This window comes from Geotrypetes seraphini, chromosome 1, assembly GCF_902459505.1.
Source record: "Geotrypetes seraphini chromosome 1, aGeoSer1.1, whole genome shotgun sequence".
Taxonomy (NCBI): domain Eukaryota; kingdom Metazoa; phylum Chordata; class Amphibia; order Gymnophiona; family Dermophiidae; genus Geotrypetes; species Geotrypetes seraphini.
In genome coordinates, this window is record NC_047084.1 from 38458688 (window position 1) to 38478890 (window position 20203).

The 20203-nt window shown below is 40.9% G+C and overlaps 1 protein-coding gene across 6 annotated transcripts in view; it reads right to left on the minus strand.

Moving 5' to 3' along the window:
- Positions 1 to 20203, minus strand: part of ERBIN (erbb2 interacting protein) — a 516286-nt gene that overhangs the window by 42841 nt on the left and 453242 nt on the right. For all 6 annotated transcript variants that reach the window (XM_033930041.1, XM_033930031.1, XM_033930056.1 and 3 more), the window contains one exon: positions 12497 to 12616. In XM_033930041.1, coding sequence (XP_033785932.1) covers positions 12497 to 12616 — 120 coding nt within the window. The remainder of the gene's footprint in view (positions 1 to 12496; positions 12617 to 20203) is intronic.

Here is a 20203-nt window from a genome sequence, read left to right on the forward strand (position 1 = left end):
GAAACGTTCTGAAAAAGTATTATTAATATATAATCTAGCAGAAGGGGAACTATGCAAGGTTTGAATCATTTGTATAAATCCTGAACCAATACCAAACCAATCCATTGCTTGATACATGAATGTCCATTCCACACGATCAAAGGCCTTCTCTGCATCCAAAGATACAGAGAAGGCCGATCTTCCATGGCTTTTGCTAAATTTAACATATGTAAAGCCAGTCTGGTGTTGTTTGAAGAATATCTTTGAGCAACGAACCCCGTTTGGTGCATATCGATAATATACGGGGGAGCCTTGGCCAAGCATAAAGCCAATAACTTAGCCAGAAGTTTTCCATCTACATTAATCAAAGAGATAGGCTTGTAATTTGAAACCAACGTAGGATCTTTATTTGGCTTAGAAAAAACAATAGTTTAAGATTCTGCCATAGTACCTGTAATACAATCTTTAGTTAGTTGAGCCTGATATAAATTTAAAAGATGAGGTAATAGGGTAATTTGGAATGAAACCATCACCACCTGGAGCGGATCCAACTCTAAGGGACTTCAACGCTGCTTGAAGTTCTTTCATCGATATAGGCGCTTCAAGAGTTCTTTTTATATGCTAGGGAATTTTAGGCCCCTTGATTAACTTTAAAAACTCTAAACCTTCAAGTTCTTTATTTGAATAAAGCTCAGAAGAATATAAAGCTTTATGATATTTCAAAAATTGTTTTAAGATATTTCCAATTTGAGAATGAATATCACCCTTCTCATCTGTAATAGCCACAATCGTTACTTTTCTATTTTTAGCTTTGAGATAATTAGCCAATAATCTTCCCGCTTTATTCGAGTTTCCATAATACAAAGCCTGTTGAGAAAACAAATCCTTCCTGGCTAACTGTGAGGAAATTTCATTGCATTTATATTTAGCTTTCAAAAGGGCCTGTAGAGTAATTTGTTCCCATTTCGAGGCCAATTGTGACTCCAAACTTTTAATATTTTGTTTCAAATTAGAAAATTCCATTTTAAGTTGTTTCCTAATGTGTGGCAAATACGAAATGATTTGCCCTCTCATAGTAGCTTTGAAAGCACCCCACAATGTTTCTAAAGAGATTTCCTCTGAGGCCTTGAGTTGGAAATATTCATTCATTTTTAATTGAAATTCCTCAAGAAAGTTTGAATCTGCAAGCAATGTATTATTGAATCTCCAAACATGTCTACTACCCTCTTTGTTCAGCAATTTTAAACTCAATCCAAACAGCACCATGATCTGACGAAATAATTTGATCTATGGTGACTTTTGTGACCTGCTGTACTAATCTATCTGATACAAAAATATAATCTATTCGTGAGAATGATTTATGGACATGGGAGCAGAAAGAAAATTCCCGAGCATTAAAATGAAGAGTCCGCCAATGGATCCATAACAGCATTAAATTAGAAGCAGCTAGTGGTAGAATCAACTGCTGAAGAGTTTTGAAAAATTCAGCTTGATTTGAATTAGGAGCATAGATGTTTAAAAGTGCCAGGATATCTTTCCCCAAGCTCATATCCACATGGATCCATCTGCCTGAGGGATAGGCAGAAATCAGATTAAATGAAGCTGAACATTTCCTATGTACTAAGATAGCCACTAGAGAATGACACGGGGAAAAAATCTGTCCCCGTCACCGGCCCACCATCCTCTGCACCGCCCCGTCACCGCCGATCCCTTCAGATTAAATGAAGCTGAACATTTCCTATGTACTAAGATAGCCACTAGAGAAAGCCCCGTCACCGGCCCACCATCCTCTGCACCGCCCCGTCACCGCCGATCCCTTCAGATTAAATGAAGCTGAACATTTCCTATGTACTAAGATAGCCACTAGAGAATGACACGGGGAAAAAATCTGTCCCCGTCACCGCCCCGTCACCGTCACCGCCATCCCTTTCACCGCCCCGTCACCGCCACTGCCATCCCATTCACCGCCCCGTCACCGTCCCCGCTGCATCCATATAAGCCTTTTTCCTTTCACTCCCTCCTTCCAATTTGAGCCGGGAACACTAGCGATCGCACGGTCCCCGCGGCCACTACCTGCCTGCCCGGTCGATCCTGGTGTTTGGCCGGCTCTCTCCCTTCTCCTCACCTTGGTTTGTGGGTTTTCTTTTTCGGCAACCTGCGCGCTTTCCCAGGGAGCCGCACACGCGCGGCTGCTCAGTGTTCGATCTTCTGCTCTGCTGCAACTTCCTGTTTCCGGTTGCATCAGAGCAGAAGATCGAGGCTGAGCAGCGGCGGGTGTGCGCGGCTCTCTGGTAGCGTGCGGGTCGCCGAGGAGGAGGATCTGCGGACTGGGGTGAGGAGAGGGGAGAGAGCTGGCTGGACACTGGAATCGATTGGGCGGGCGGGTGTGAGCTGCGGGGACCGCGCGATCCTTCATGCCTCACTGCGGGGGATAAGACCATTCACCGCCCCGCGGGCGGTGAATGGCCTTGTCCCTGTCGCCGCAGCGACTGCTAGTTTTCTTCCCCGTTTTCGGCGGGTGACCCGCGGCTAAAATGCGGTGGCCGCGGGTAAACCGCCACCGTGTCATTCTCTAATAGCCACCCCAGCCTTCTTTCCCACAGCAGGAGCGAAAAACAATACTTAACCCATCCCCCTTCCAACTTCATCAATTCTATAGCGGATAAGTGTGTTTCCTGGCTATAATATATATCCGCATCCTGTTGTTTTAAAAAGTTAAGTGTTTTTTCCCTCTTAATAGGATGATTGAGCTTATTGACATTTAAGGAAAACAGTTTAAGATACATTATAAATTTTTAAAATTGTAATACTGTGAAGATATTCTAAAAATTAATTTATCCCTAAGAGCACTCTTACATCAATACACGTCCAGAACCCCTTTATTAAAAAAACCCCTGTTCTCCCCTCCTCCCCTCAAAATCACATGACTGCATGAAAGCGCACATATAGACTAGTAGCCAGAACCCTCCCCCAGGCAACCTAAGTATTTTCCATAAAAATAAGCTTGATCTATCCCAATATACAATAATTAAATATATATCTGGATAATTAAATAAATAATAGTAGAAAATAATTAAATAAATAAAGAGATAAGAAATTAAAATACATGCCTTCTAGAATGTCAAAAATTGATAAAAACAATATACTGTATTTACTTGTACATATGTACTGGCAACTCAAAATGTGCTAGGGAGACTGGATTCCTGGAAGCTTTACAGGACTGCTTCATGGAACAGCTTGTCAGAGAACCAAAAAAAGGGAATGCCACTCTAGACCTAATCCTTAATGGGCTAAGAGGACCTGCAAAGGAAGTGCAGGTAGTGGGACCGTTGGGAAACAGTGATCACAATATGATCAAGTTCAAGGTTGAAGTAGGAATATCGAAGGGGAAGAGAACCACAGCGACAACTTTGAACTTCAAAAAAGGAAACTATGAGGCGATGAAAGTAATGGTAAGAAAGAAACTTAGGAACATCTCAAAGAAATCACTGACTGTAGAGCAAGCCTGGTCATTATTCAAGGACTCGGTGAGCGAGGCGCAAAACCTGTATATCCCCAGATTTAGAAAAGGATGCAAAAAGAACTGAACAAAAGACCCGGCGTGATAACTAAAGAAGTGAAGAAAGCAAAAAGAGACAAGAAATATTCGTTCCGGATATGGAAAAAGGACAAAACCGGGGAGAACTGGAAAGAGCACAGGAAGCATCAAAAAGAATGTCACCTCGTAGTTAGAAGAGCAAAAAGAAAATATGAAGGGAAGCTAGCCAGGGAAGCGGAGATTTCAAACCATTCTTCAGATATGTTAAAGGGAAGCAGCCGGCAAGGGAGGAGGTGAGACCGCTGGATGATGGAGATAGGAAAGGAGTGGTGAAGGAAGAAAAAGAAGTGGCGGATAGACTAAACATATTCTTTTCGTCGGTATTTACAAAAGAGGATTCATCCAACGTGCCGGAATCTGAAAAAAATATTCACAGGAGATCAAGCAGAAAAATTAACATCAATGGAGGTAAACCTCGATGACGTACATAAGCAGATAGATTAAAAAGTGACAAATCTCCGGGCCCAGATGGAATCCACCCTAGGGTTTTGAAGGAACTAAAGGAGGAAATAGCAGAACTACTACAGCGGGTTTTTAACCTATCTCTGAAAACAGGCGTGATCCTGGAGGATTGGAGGATAGCTAATGTTACGCCCATCTTTAAAAAAGGATCGAGAGGTGACCCGGGAAACTACACATTGGTGAGTCTGACCTTGGTTCCAAGTAAAATGGCGGAAGCACTGATAAAAGAAAGCATTGATGAACATCTAGATAGAAACAAACTGATGAAAACAAGCCAGCACGGCTTCTGCAAGGGAAGATCGTGCCAAACGAATTTATTGCACTTCTTCGAAGGAATTAACAAACAAATGGACAAAGGGGACCCCATAGACATTGTATACTTGGATTTCCAAAAGGCCTTTGACAAGGTACCCCATAAACGCCTACTACGGAAACTGAAGAACCATGGGGTGGAAGGAGACATTCATAGATGGATCAAAAATTGGTTGGCAGATAGGAAGCAAAGGGTAGGAGTGAAGGGCCACTACTCTGACTGGAGGAGGGTCATGAGCGGTGTTCCACACGGGTCGGTACTTGGACCGCTGCTGTTCAATATATTTATAAACGATCTAGAAACAGGGACGAAGTGCGAAGTAATAAAATTTGCAGATGACACCAAACTATTCAGTGGAGTTGAAACTAAAGGGGACTGTGAGGATTTACAAAGGGACCAGAACAAACTGGAAGAGTGGGTGACGAGATGGCAGATGAAGTTTAATGTAGAGAAATGTAAAGTCTTGCATGTAGGGAAAAGAAACCCGAAGTACAGCTATACAATGGGAGGGCTGGTAATGGGTGAAAGTACTCAAGAAAAGGACTTGGGGGTAATAGAGGACAAGTCAATGAAGCCGTCGGCACAGTGCGTAGCGGCCTCTAAGAAGGCGAATCAAATGCTAGGTATTATTAAGAAAGGTATTACAACCAGAACAAAAGAGGTCATCCTGCCGTTGTATCGGACGATGGTGTGCCCGCATCTGGAGTACTGCGTCCAATATTGGTCGCCTTACCTTAAGAAGGATATGGCGATACTCAAGAGGGTTCAGAAAAGAGCAACACGATTGATAAGAGGTATGGAAAACCTTTCATATGCTGAAAGATTAGAGACATTGGGGCTCTTTTCCCTGGAAAAGTGGAGACTCAGAGGGGACATGATAGAGACTTACAAGATCATGAAGGGCATAGAGAAAGTGGAGAGGGACAGATTCTTCAAACTTTCAGAAACTACAAGAACGAGAGGGCATTCAAATAAATTAAGAGGGGACAGATTCAGAACCAATGCTAGGAAGTTCTTCTTCACCCAAAGGGTGGTGGATGCCTGGAATGCGCTTCCAGAGGGTGTGATAGGACAGGGTACAGTATCAGGGTTCAAGAAGGGATTGGATGAATTCCTGACGAAGAAAGGGATAGAAGGGTATAGATAGATAGGAAAAAAAAGGGATAGAAGGGTATAGACAGAGATCATTATACAGGTCTTGGGCTGCCGCGTGAGCAGACTGCTGGGCAGTCTGAGCAGACTGAGTAAGATTTACTCTATTATACTAAACAATACTCTTGTCACTAGTGCTGCCTGATTCGAATCGGTTCACCAATTCATTTCGGGTGAATCGATTCAAATCAATTAAAAAAAAAAAATAAAATAAAATTGGTTCCCAATTCGGCTGACCCTCTCCCCCTAAATCAGGAGCGGCAGCGCTGCTCTTCCTAGCCGGCTGCTGCCGCACCTGCTTTAGAGGGCGAGGGGGGAGAGTCAAATTGTTAACCTGTCAACTATATAATATGTATGTTTAACCTGTAAGTCGTTCTGAGCTCTTTGAGGACAACAGGATAGAAAACGAATAAATAAATATATAAGCATCTCACACTTTGTGATATGGGAATAGTATATGACGCCGCTTTGCAGTTAGTTTACACATTAAATGCACATAGTCCAACCTAGCCACTAGGTTATGTCTCTCAGGTATCTTTGGGGTACGCCAATGCCTTGTAAGAGCTATTCAACCTATAGTGAAAAGAAACACAGCAAAACGCTGTTCCTGGGCAGTATAGCCCACAATGGACACATTGAGAAGGCAGCAGTCCTTCAACATGGGATAACGCTTATGAATTACGGTACACTAGCCAATAATTGACCCACCATAAACCAATATCCCTTGACACCTAGACAATCCCACCATACATGTTGAAAATTTCCCTCTTGCCCACACAACCTCCAACAAAGGCCCTTGTTTACCCCATAATATATATATACAATTTCTGTGGAGTCAGATACCAGTGATACAAATCCACATCCCACCATATCTTATAAGGATCCATTGGGGCCTCCCGAAGTAATAGAGCACGATATAAAAGGGACACTCCCCCACTACCTATCCTCTTCCCCAGTGCCTTCTCCAAAGCAGTCTCCCCTAACACAAGATCCCAGAATGCTCTTTTATTAATAAACATGCATAATTGAGTATAAGCAAGGTATCAGTCCCCAACAATCCATATTCTAAACTATTGTAATTCACTTTACTTGGGAGCTGTAAAAGTGAAAATGAGGGCATTACAGGTATTGATTAACTCTACAGCTAGGCTGATCACAGGTACTTCTAGAATAACTCATCTAACACCAATATTGGAACAGTTGCACTGGTTGCCTATACAGCAAAGAATCCATTTCAAAATTCTTTCCATAATTCATCAGACTTTGTACCATAAGTCTCTCCTGCTGTTCTTCAAGTTTTTTTAAAAAAAATGTATTAGCCTTGAAGAAGTTTGAGATTAGAGAATGACACGGGGAAAAAATCTGTCCCCGTCACTGCACCGTCCCCGGCCCACCATCCTCTGCACTGCCCCGTCACCGCCGTTCCCTTCACCGCCCCGTCACCGCCATCCCTTTCACCGCCCCGTCACCGCCACTGCCATCCCATTCACCGCCCCGTCACCGTCCCCGTCTAGCACCCATCTTCTTCCCTCCGTTCCCCCATAGTCTGGCATCTGTCTTCTTCCCTTCCAGCGTCTTCTCCCCACTCTGCCTTCCACATTTCCTTTCAGGGTCTGTTCCTCTCTACCCTCTTTCAATGTCTGTTCTATTCCTTTCCACCACCACCCTTCCCTCCCTCCTTTACCATCTGTTCCTTTCTACCACCCTTCTTTCATATCTTCTATCAGTCCCCCCACCATCACTAGCAGTCTCTCTTCTCTCTTACCATGAGCAAATAGAACTTCTGAAAATTGTATTGCTGAGGCATTATTTCTAGTAAGCCTTTTTTTCCAGATGGATAATGACATCAATTTTATAATTCTTACTGTCTGCTCTGATTTCATTCACAATTTGGTTTGTGTTTTGTACCTGAGGATTCCATGAGGCATTTAACCTTTTCCTGTCTCTTCTGTGATTTCAAGTTGATTCCTTCAATAATGGAGTCTCAAGGCAGTAGCAGTTTTCAATTTTGGGCTCTTTTGACATTGTTTAAGGGATTTCTTGTACATTTGGTGCTGGTCTTCTTTGATGAGGTCACTTCAGAATCTATTTCCAAGGAAGAGAAACTTTTTCCCTTTCACCCCCTCCTTCCTTGTGTGAGCCGGAACACGCGGTCCCCGTAAGCAAGTAATTTTATATCATTTTCATTCTATTCATTCATAGAAATTAAAGTCTAGATAATGCCAGTCACATAACAAAACATGATTTTACAAAAATAATTCCCTGCACAGTCAAGCCTGCAAGGATTACTAGATGTCTTTCAGCAGCTCCCCTCCCTCCCTCCCCCTTACCTTTGTGGCCAAGTCAAAATGATCTACCAACAATAAAAATTTAAAAACACAAAGCACGCTGTACGCAGAGAAAATGTTAATTATCATTTATATTCCGCGGGTTTTCAAAGAGGTCAAGGCAGATGACTTTATGCAATGTCACCTCAGTAACAACTATACAAAAATAGACAAATATTCCCCCTCCCTTTTTACTAAACTGCGATAGCGGTTTTTAGCGCAGGGAGCTGCGCTGAATGCCCCATGCTGCTCTCGACGCTCATAGGCTCCCTGCGCTAAAAATCGTTATTGCGTTTTAGTAAAAGGGGGCCATAGTGCAAAATATAGACAGCAGATATAAATTCTCAAAACGGACACATTTTGATCACTAAGTGGAAAATAAAATCATTTTTCCTACCTTTTTGTCTGGTGATTTCATGAGTCTCTGGTCCTTCTTTCTTCTCCTGCCCCCCCTCTTTCTTTCTCTCTCCCCCTGGCTCCCCTCTTTATTTCTGCCTTTGTTTATCTCTCCCCCTGGCCTCCCTCTTTATTTCTCTCTCCCTCGGCCCTCCTCTTTCTTTCTGCCTTTCTTTCTCTCCCCCTTGACCCCCTCTTTATTTCTGCCTTTCTTTCTCTCTCCCTCTGGCCCCCTCTTTATTTCTGCCTTTCTTTCTCTCTTCCCCTGGCCGCCCTCTTTATTTCTCTCTCCCCCTGGCCCTCCTCTTTCTTTCTGCCTTTCTTTCTCTCCCCTCTTGACCCCCTCTTTATTTCTGCCTTTCTTTCTCTCTCCCCCTGCCCCCCTCTTTATTTTTTTCCTTTCTTTCTCTCTCCCCCTAGCCCCCACAAAGCCATCATGCCAATTTCTCCACTTCCACGATTCTTTCCCTACTCTCACCCCCAAGCCAGCAGCCGATTTCTCCCTGCTCCTTCCCCGATGTCCTGAACTTCATCGGGCAGCAGCAGCATTCACAATTCACTGCTGTTGCCCGCTTCAGGCCTTCCCTCTTTGTCGGGTCCTGTCTTCATGAAAACAGGAAGTAGGCAAGACCCGGCAGAGAATAAGGCCTGAAGCCGGCAACAGCAGCGAATTGTAAACGCTGCTGCTGCTCGAAGAAGGTAATGGAGCACGAGGCACACCGCTTCTCCCTCCTCCCAGCCGAACCCCCGCTGACCCTATCTCCCCCCCTCCGTGAACCTTTCCAACCCTCCCAGCGAGAGCAGCAAACCTCCTTCGCTGCTTTCTCCTCCCTATGCCGCGTCACTGATGACGTCATTAGTGATGCGGCAGAGGGAGGAGAAAGCCGACGCTACTGGAGGGAGGTTTGCTGCTTTCGCTGGGAGGGTTGGAAAGGTTCACTTGGGGGGGAGAGATAGGAGGGTCAGCGGGGGTTCGGCTGGGAGGGGGGGGGAGAAGCGCTCTGCCTTGGTGCTCCAAGGCCTGGCGCCATTACCTTTTTCGCCCCTCCCGCCCCCCCTTGGTACGCTACTGCTCTCCAGCTCTCCTTAGTTAGCCGGTTTTCTTTTTCGGCTACCGGCACGCTTTTAAAAAGCTGCGCATGCGCGGCTGCTCAAAGTTCAATCTTCTGCTCTGCTGCAACTTCCTGTTTCCGGTTGGGTCAGAGCAGAAGATTGAATACTGAGCAGCCGCGCGTGCGCGGCACTTTTGAAAGCGTTCCGGTCGCCGAAAAAGAAAGCCGGCAAACTAAGGTGAGGTGGAAAGAGGAAGCTGGTTAAACGATTGAGCCGGCGTGCGGGTGGGCGCGTGGGGCTGCGGGGACCGCACGATCCTTTATGCCTCACTGCGGTGACAAGACCATTCACCGCTCCACGGGGCGGTGATGGCCTTGTCCCCGTCCCCGCAGAGGCTGCTAATTTTCATTCCCCGTTTTTGGCGGGTTACCCGCAGCTAAACGCAGTAGCCGCGGGTAACCCGCCACCGTGTCATTCTCTATTTGAGATCAGAAAACAGCATGAAACTGTGTTCAGAGCGCAAGATGCTAATATCCCACATCAAGATTGGTACTATCATGTTGTCAGTAGTGAGTGTAAAGTTGTAGAATACCCTGCCAGGAATCTTGTGTTTTTGTACTGTTAGAATGAATTTTAAGAAAATGTTAAAAACCCAACTATTTGTGAATGCTTTTTCAAGCTGAATCTTTTATTCAAACCGGATTTGAAAATTCTTTGGTGCTTATCGACCATATTTAAAGCAATGTTGTTTTGCAATAATTGAACTATGTATGTTTGTCAATATTTTATACCTGTTATTATGTAAACCATATAGGTAATATATGGTATATAAATTTTTTAATAAACAAACTAAATCTTGGACTTGTATACCGAGTCATCCCTGAGAAACAAGTCTCAACTCGGTTAACAATAGTTGTAGTTAACAGAAAGAACTGACCTCATGGAAACCTATGTGCTAGAAGTTGCTGAAACAGAGTAGTTTTCAGAATTTATTTAAAAAAATTTGAAGAGATAGATAGGATCTTATTTGAGAAGATAAGTTGTTCCAAATTGCTGTTAGGAAATAGTGGAATGAATGAACAATTTTACTGATATATCTGGCACCTTTAACAGTGGGGAAAGAAAATTTAAATACATGGATAGTTCTGCAACTTTTAAGATCTTGAAGAATTTAAAGCTAAAGGGACCAACAAATCAAAGATACCATGTAAGATTTTAAAAACTATGCAGGCACATTTAAACTGAACTCTTAATCGAAAAGGAAGCAAATGTAAACTCCCTAACAAAGGTGACACATGGTCATACTTTGTTTTACCAAAGATCAATCTTGCGGCGGTATTTTGAATTAACTGGAGTCTTTTTTTCATTTCCTTTGCTCAAACCTGTGTAAATGGAGTTACAATAGTCCAGTTGTGCCAAAATGATAGTTTGGAACACAATTGCAAAATGATGCTGATAAAACAGGTGACGGACACTTTTCAGTGTAGGCAAAATGAAGAAACATTTCTTAATCAGATGGTTTACTTGACAATGGAACGAAAGGGAGGAGTCTAAAAAGATTCCCAACACTCTAGATCAATGTCTCTCAAACTACAGTGGTGTGTCCCAAAGAGATTCTAGGTGCGCCACGAGAGATTCTAGAATTTTACTTTATTTTAAAATATTCCCTTAAGTATATACTAGAATAGATGACATGAATGTCACGAACGCAAGTCTGTCAATATTATGAGCGTGTGCTTGTGTAAGGATATAACTGCCCAAACAAGCATCATTCTTTGATGTGATTGGTCTTGAAAAGTAATTTTATTTTTACTTTTTATACAGTAGCTATCCTAACTTGAGCAGCAAAGCAATCAAGGCTTTGTTATCATTTGGATCTTCTTAACTTTGCAAACTTGGATTTTCAGCTCTGACAGAAATTAAATCGAAAAAAGAGAGAATGATTGCAGATGGTGGATGATGAAATGCATGTTTGCTTATCGACTATTGAGCTACGTTTTGAGTTAATTTGCACTCAAAAACAAGCACATATATCACATTAATTAGCAATTCTATTCTAACTACTTTAGGGGTCCTTTTACTAAAGCGCGCTAACCGATTTGGCACATGCTAACTGATTTAGTGTGCGCTAAATGCTAAGGCGCCTATAGATTATAATGGGCACCTTAACATTTAGTGCGTGCTAAATCAGTTAGCGATCCTTACTAAAAGGCCCTTTAGTTTCACTGTTTTTACAATTGCCATATATAGCTTAAAGAACTTTAAACATCTGTTGGTTTTGCAATTTTATAATATCAATTATAATGTGTTGTGAAAAGCATTTGATCCATTTAGTGTACCACAGCTAAAAAAAAGTTTGAGAGACACTGCTCTAGATGAAGACTCAATTGGCAGAACATCACTGGAATTAAGGGCGATTGAACTAGGAACATAAGAATAGTCTTACTGGGTCAGACCAATGGTCCATCAGCCCAGTAGCCCGTTCCCACGGTCGCCAATCCAGTTCACTAGTATCTGGCCAACACCCAAGGTGTAGCAATATTCCATGCTACCGATACAGGGCAAGCAGTGGTTTCCCCATGTCTTTCTCAATAACAGACTATGGACTTTTCCTCCAGGAACTTGTCCAAACCTTTCTTAAAACCAGCTACGTTATCCGCTCTTACCACATCTTCTGGCAACGTGTTCCAGAGTTTAATTATTTTCTGAGTGAAAAAAAAATTTCCTCCAATTGGTTTTAAAAGTATTTCCCTGTAACTTCGAGTGTCCCCTAGCCTTTGTAATTTTTGACGGAGTGAAAAAAATCAATCCACTTGTACCCGTTCTACTCCACTCAGGATTTTGTAGACTTCAATCATATCTCCCCTCAGCCGTCTCTTTTCCAAGCTGAAGAGCCCTAACCGTGGTGCTCTATGGGCCTCATTGCCTGCCCTGCCGGAAGACCTCAATACTGGTGGCATGCTAAAGGGGTATATAACTTGAGGTCTGCCTTTATCTAATGGTTTATGGCCAATCACACATTGATTACTTAACAATTAATAAGTGATGCTGGACTAAAGTGAATGGATTTTTTTGATAACATTTCTATCAAAATGTTTACAGAATTACAATAGTCCTTTAAATTTCTTTCTTTTCAGTTTTATTTAAATAAGAATCTGGCATTGTTAAATACATGCATATATGTATAACTGAATAGATTTAAGACTTAAAACCTACCTTCTTTATGCCATCTATAGGTCCATCTTTGTGATTGAGAGAGGCAGATGAGCAGTTCTGTTGCCCTGTAATGAACATATCATCTTGACATGGTTCTCCTACACTGCCAGTTTGGGGATGCTTTGAAAAATTGAAAAAAAATAAAGAAAAAGGCTTTAGAAAGGACCAACTAGTCATTCTCTTAGAAAAATACTGCTAGCAAATATCCACTGAACATGAAAAGCAATTAAATAGTAAATAAATACCAACATTAGGGAAACACAACATATACATGGTGGCTCTCCATTTTGGATTTATCTGGAAAAAAATAGTGACAATTGGCCAACCTGATGGATTAAGTTGACCATTTTTGGCATATACCCATGGTAAGATTAACACTATACTGAACTCTAGATAAACATACATTTGTGGGGCCCCTATCACAAATACCGCACACTCATTTTCTCCCCTTTAATAGTTGTAGTCACTCTTATCTTCTTACTGGGAACCTCAGTTCATAGCCTTTCTTTATCTGTCCCACCCCCTCATTTTTATTTGAAGTGACCTGGATGCATTTGCGAATAGGCACACAGATTCAGCAAGGACATGCTTATAGGCTCACTTCCTGCACAGAACCCAAGACTAAGTGGGACTACTATGAGCCTATAAGTATCGCTGATTTAGTCCTTACACTTAAATCCTACTACCATTCTTATCACTTGTCCCTGCAAATGTCTTGGGCCACTCTGAAAAGATTTGGAAGCAAGGTAGAGATCTGTTTCAGAGGGAAGGATGAAAGCAGGCATACAATTAAAAAAAATGTGAATTCAAGGGGCTTCTATGTATGTTACCTTGTAACCCATTTTGAGCTCTCTGGGGAGGATGGGATATAAAACAAATTAAAAAAGGAGGGTGAACTGGATTGGAGTATGTCTACTGCAGAAGTCTTCAGATTACCGGCAATTATATGCTATTTTTTATTTAAAAATTATTGTATCCTGCACTATCAACAAAACATATATAATTAAAACATAGATACATACAAAATACATACAAGTCAAATGCATACAGGGATCATATCATGCTCACTTTCTAGACAGCAGCAGGGACAGAGAGCTCTGAAGAACGACTGCAAATATCTGCACATTTCTTTAAAACCAGCAATATGTTTTGCTCTTTTGGTACTCTTATCACACCCTTTGTAATGCTGTGGACTTGGTCGAGGTAGATGTGTCGTACAGTGTCCGTGGTATGTCACTGAAAATGCCAAAGCACATGCAATACAAGGGCAAAACCAGCGAGGCCAAGATGGTGGATGAAACTGCAATAGTGACCACTCCAGTGGAGGACTGGGCCCAAGAGATTTCTCAACAGTTGTGGATGCCCTAGAGATTGCCTCAACAAGCTTCAGTTGGCAACAGATGAAATTAATGAACTGTTTGATTACCATGCAAGGTGTCTGACAGAGTTCACTTGTTTCTTTTTGCAGGTTCTTTATCCAAAGTAGAGAATGACATGGTGACAAAATTCATCACCGTTCCCGTCCCCGCAGATAACCGCGGGAAACCATCTTTATGTCATTCTTTAAGGAAAGAGGGAAGAATCAGAGTATGAATGGCCACAACCACTGACCCGCAAGCTTTGCTTTGAATAATGCTGGTGTAGAAGGACAGAGGATGAAATAGACACTAGAAAATGACATGGGGTTATCCACGGGGACAGGATGAATTTTGTCACCGTGTCATTCTCTACTTTGGATAAAGAACCTACAAAAAGAAACAAGTGAACTCTGCAAGAAAGTACAAGAGTAGGAGGAGAGTGGATGTTATTTAAAAATACTGTTGTGGAAGCCCAGACCAGATGTATTCCACATATCAGCAAAGGTGGAAAGAAGAGGAAAGGTGAAGTAAAAGAGGCTATTAGAACCAAAAAGCATCCTTTAAAGAATGGAAAAAGATCCGAATGAAGAACATGAGAAGAAACATAAGCACTTGCAAGTTAGATGCAAAGCATTGATAAAAACAGCTAAGAAAGAATATGAAGAGAAATTTGCAAAAGAGGCAAAAATTCATAGAAGATGTACTAAGCCACATCAACAAGTTAAAAAATGATAAATCGCCAAGACCGGATGGTATACATCCCAGGGTATTAAAAGAACTCAAAAATGAAATTGCTGACCTGCTCTCAGTGATCTGTAACCTGTTGTTAAAATCATCTGTAGTACCTGAAGATTGGAGGGCGGACATTGTTACACTGATTTTTAAAAAGGGCTTCAGGGGAGATCAGGGAAATTACAAACCGGTAAGCCTCACTTCAGTGCCGGGGAAAATGGTAGAAACGATAATAAAAAAATAAATTTGTGGAACACGTAGGCAAACATGATTTAATGAGACGGAGTCAGCATGGGTTCAGCCGAAGGAGATCTTGCCTCACAAATTTGCTTCACTTCTTTGAAGGTGTGAATAAACATGTGGCTAAAGGTGAGCCAGTTGATATAGTGTATCTAGATTTTCAGAAAGCTTTTGATAAAGTTCCTCATGAGAGGCTCCTGAGATAATTAAAGTGTCATGGGATAGGTGGCAAAGTTAAGTTGTGGATTAGGAATTGGTTATCAGATAGAAAACAGAGGGTAGGGTTAAATGGTCATTTTTCTCAATGGAGGAGAGTAAACAGTGGAGTGCCACAGGGGTCTGTACTGGGACCGGTGATATTTAACTTATTTATAAATGATCTGGAAATTGGAACGACGAGTGAGGTGATTAAATTTGCAGATGATCACTAAACTGTTCAAAGTTGTTAAAACGCATGCTGATTGTGAAAAATTGCAGGTGGACCTTAGGAAATTGGAAGACTGGGCGTCTAAATGGAAGATGAAATTAAGGTGGACAAATGCAAAGTGATGCACATTGGGAAGAATAACCCAAATCACAGTTACCAGATGCTAGAGTCTACCTTGGGGATTATTGCCCAAGAAAAGGATCTTGGTGTCATCATAGACAATATGATGACATCTTCTGCCCATTGTGTTGCGGCAGCCAAAAAAGCAAATAGGATGCTAGGAATTATTAAAAAAGGGATGGTTAACAAGACTAAAATATGTTATAATGCTCATGGTGCGACCTCATCTGGAGTATTGCATTCAATTCTGGTCTCCTTATCTCAAGAAAGATATAGTGGCACCAGAAAAAGTTCAAAGAGCGACCAAGATGGTATAGAGGATGGAATTCCTATTGTAAGAGGAAAGACTAAAATGGTTAGGGCTCTTCAGCTTAGAAAAGAGATGGCTGAGGGAAGATATGATTGAAGTCTACAAAATCCTGAGTGGAGTAGAACGGGTACAAGTGGATCAATTTTTCACTCCTTCAATAATTACAAAGACTAGGGGACACTCGAAGTTACAGGGAAATACTTTAAAAACCAATTGGAGGAAATATTTTTTCACTCAGAGAATAGTGAAGCTCTGGAATGCGTTGCCAGAGGATGTGGTAAGAGCGGACAGCATAACTGGTTTTAAGAAAGGTTTGGACAAATTCCTGGAGGAAAAGTCCATAGTCTGTTATTGAGAAAGACATGGGGGAAGCCACTGCTTGCCCTGTATCGGTAGCATGAAATATTGCTACACCTTGGGTTTTGGCTAGGTACAGGTGAATTGGATTGGCAACTGTGGGAATGGGCTACTGGGCTTAATGGACCATTGGTCTGACCCAGTGAGGCTATTCTTACATTCTTGACACTATGGGCAAAGTTACCATATTATATCTATTTATCTAACTGGGATTTTAGACTTACATTGAAATATAAGACTGGTTAGTTTGAATGTTAAGAGGTTGAATAACAGAAGATGCTATTGTATATTCAACATTTGCATGCTGACTTTGCATGCCTTCAGGAGACTCATTTATCTCATCAAGATTCTCTTTGTTTGGGTAATTCCTATTATGAGACTGTGGCCTTTTCACCTGCATTGGGGAAAAGAAATTGGGTTTTACTTCTTGTATTAAAAATCTGCATTTCGAAACACTTGCTCATGCATCTGATCAGGAAGGGAGATGGGCAGCCTTGCACTTTAAATTAGGTAGTGTTACCTTTGTATTTGTCACTGTATATGCAACTAATTCAGACACTCCAGAATTTTTTCATAAAATTGGCAAATTAACTTGTGGGAATAAGTGAAGCTTAAATAATTTTGGGTGGGGATTTTAATCAAATTCAGGATGTTTCCTTGGATAAGCAGTCAATGGAGTCACACATAAGTTGTTGACTAGGTCCAGTAAGGCTATTGCTTCTGCTGGAAAATAAATGGGTTTAGTTGATCCATGGCAGTTGCAGCATCCACAGATGTGAAAATATACTTTTTTTTTTATCACCAGTTCATATATCATATTCCCTTATAGATTATTTTTTTATATCAAAAAGACTTTTGTCTTTTCTTTAACTGAGACAAAGATTTGTGGAATTATTGTTTCTGATCATGCGGCTGTACTGATCAGGATAGAACAGTGGTGTCAAACTCAAACCCTTTGCAGGGCCACATTTTGGATTTGTAGGTACTTGGAGGGCCTCAGAAAAAAACAGTTAATGTCTTATTAAAGAAATGACAATTTTGCATGAGGTAAAACTTTATAGTTTATAAATCTTTCCTTTTGGCTAAGTCTTAATAATAATACTGTAATTTATAGCTAAAGAGACATATGATCAAGAAACTGTTTTATTTTACTTTTGTGATTATGATAAATATACCGAGGGCCTCAAAATAGTACCTGGTGGGGGCGTGAGTTTCAGACCACTGGGATAGAAGGTGATTTTATTGTTAAACATCAGCCTCAATGGTGATTAAATGTTTCATTACTTCAAGATATAGCATTTTAAGATGTGATTAGAACTGCTATCACTAAATATTTTCAACAAAACTTATTGACTGCTTATACTCCCTTTATATGGTGGGAGGCATATAAAGCTACAATTAGGGGAGTGGTGATTAATTATGCAGCTGGGAAGGTAAAAACAAAGGAGACAAGAATTGGAAAATATGGAAAAGGAAATTCTAGACTTAGAACAAAGAACTCTCAAGATAATTTCTGGTGATAAGTAGACTGAAGAAATTGAGATACGCTTATAATGCTATGTTGAACAAAGAGGCTAGCCAACTACTTTTTATGTGTAAATCCCTATATTACTCAGAGAATAATAAATCAGGCCATCTCTTGACGCATTGTTTGTAGGAGAAGCAGGGTATGTCTAGAGTGCCATTAATGAGTAATTCAGATTAGAGAATGATACAGTGGTTGCTACCCGTGGCTAGCTGCGGGTAACCTGCCAAAATGGTGCAAAAAAAAAAAAAAAAAAAGTCACCATGAGTGTTGGGACAAGGTCATTCACTGCCCCATGTGGCAGCAACTAAGAAAGCAAACAGAATGTTAGGCATTATCAGGAAAGGAATGGTAAACAAACACGAAAATGTTATAATGCTCTTGTATTGCTCTATGGTATGGCCACAACTTAAATACTGCGTGCAATTCTGGTTGCCGAATCTCAAAAAAGATATAGCGGAATTAGAAAAGGTACAGAGAAGGGTGACTTTTGAAAATGATAAAAGGTTTGAGGCAACTTCCCTATGAGGCTAAAGCGGCAAGGGCTCTTCAGCTTGGAGAACAGATGGCTCAGGGATGATGTAAAAGAGGGCTATAAAATACTGAGTGGAGAGGAAAGGGTAGATGTGAATTGCTTGTTCACTCTTTTCTTTTTTTTTTTTGTTCAATCATCTTTATTAGTATTTGAAAATATACAACCTAAGGGCAAGGATATCATATGTTGAATACAATAGTAGTGATATACTTAAAATGGACATCCATGCCCCAGTACATAACAGAAGAGATAGTATTACAAAAACAGAACACAGAACTATAACCAGAAAACCTGGCCAGACGTGGGATCAAATCATAGCAAATATATCGAACACAATAAAATCAATCTGATAATTTTATATATCTTATTATAATGGAATCTTAGCATTAAATAATATTATAATGGAATCATAGCAGTAAGTAATACATCAACGGGACTATACCACCACAATAGGATCAGCAATAACAACAGCAGAATCAGCAGGACCACAGGAGCCACAGGTATGTAAACCCAACTAAGGTTTCTCCGTATATAGAAGCAATGGTGCCCACATCCCCTCAAATCTAGACAAGGAACCTCTCCGCTCAGCTGCTATTCTTTCATATTTGGCATATAAGCAAACATTATTCCACCATTCAACATGGTTCACATTTGAGAAATCTTTCCAGTTAGTAAGGATGACACGTATCGCCACTAATAACAGAAATTGAAGTAATGGCACTTTATGTTTAGGAAACGTCATATAAGAACTAGTCAGACTAATCAACAGTATTGGATAAGAGAGTTGTTCATTAATCTCTAAATAGAAGCATATTTGTGTCCACACCTTCTGCCAATAGTCTTGCAGCAGAGGACAATCAAAAATCATTGCTGTAACGACCCTGTGTAAAGCTTACATGACCAGCAGAGATCATTGGACCGTTCTTTCTGTAATTTCGATAATTTGTTAGGCGTCCAATAGGCATGGTAAATCAAAAAGAAGAAGGTCTGATATAATGCTGCTGAACTGGTTAATTTATAAAACATGGACCACATATGGTTCCAGTCCATTTCTACTAAGGGCATACATAATTCTTCTTGCCATTTAGATTGTGTGGGATGGCAAATTGGATGCTTATATGACTGAAAGAGTTTATACCAATTTGAAGCTTCTTTTTTTTTAAAGGTAATTGTCTCACATAAACCTAAAAGATCAGGTTCTTCCCAGGTGCCTGTATTTGTATGTATAAGGTCACGAAATGCATGTTTGAGTTGCAGCCATCTGAAGAATGCAGACGGAGGTAGGCAATAGCGAGCTCTGAGTATATCATACGGGATCCAGTTGCTTCCGTCGTACAGGTGACCCAAAGTCCTTATACCTACAGACTTCCAACTCTTCCAATTTATCATAGTGTGCTGAATTTGTATGAGAGGATTATTCCAAATTGGTAAATGTAACGAATTACTCCATTTATGATGAGATAGGTTATCGATAGACTGGATAGCAGTCACGGCAGACTCCAACACATAGTCTTTATGAGACAAAAATCCAGAGGATGAAACAAAAGCTAATAGTGGTAGTGGAGTCCATTTATATGTTTCTACATCCAACTCAATCCAATTATTAACTGGAGGATTATCAGTTTGAGGTAAAATCCATTTAGCGCCTTGTCTGAGTAAGAAAGCATAGTGATATTCCCGAAAGTTTGGGAAATTATTGCCACCCTCCCATTTAGGCATCTTCAATCTATTCAGTGCTATTCTAGGAGTCTTATTATTCCAAAGAAATTTGGTTAATAACTGATCCACCCTTTTATAAAAAGATAAGGGAAGGAGAACGGGTAGCATACTGAGAGGATATAGAATCTTGGGAACTATCATCATCTTAATAGTTTCCATTCGTCCCCACCATGTTAAATTTAAAGGACTCCATCTAATAGTGAGCGTTGTTATCATGAGGAGAATATCTTCTACTGCAAACTTTATCGTTTCCTCAACCGAGGGACTGTTCACTCTTTTCAAAAATACTAGGACTAGGGGGATGCAATGAAGCTACTAAGTAGTAGATTTAAAAAAACGTATAATTAAACTCTAGAATTTGTTGATGGAAAATGTGGTGAAATC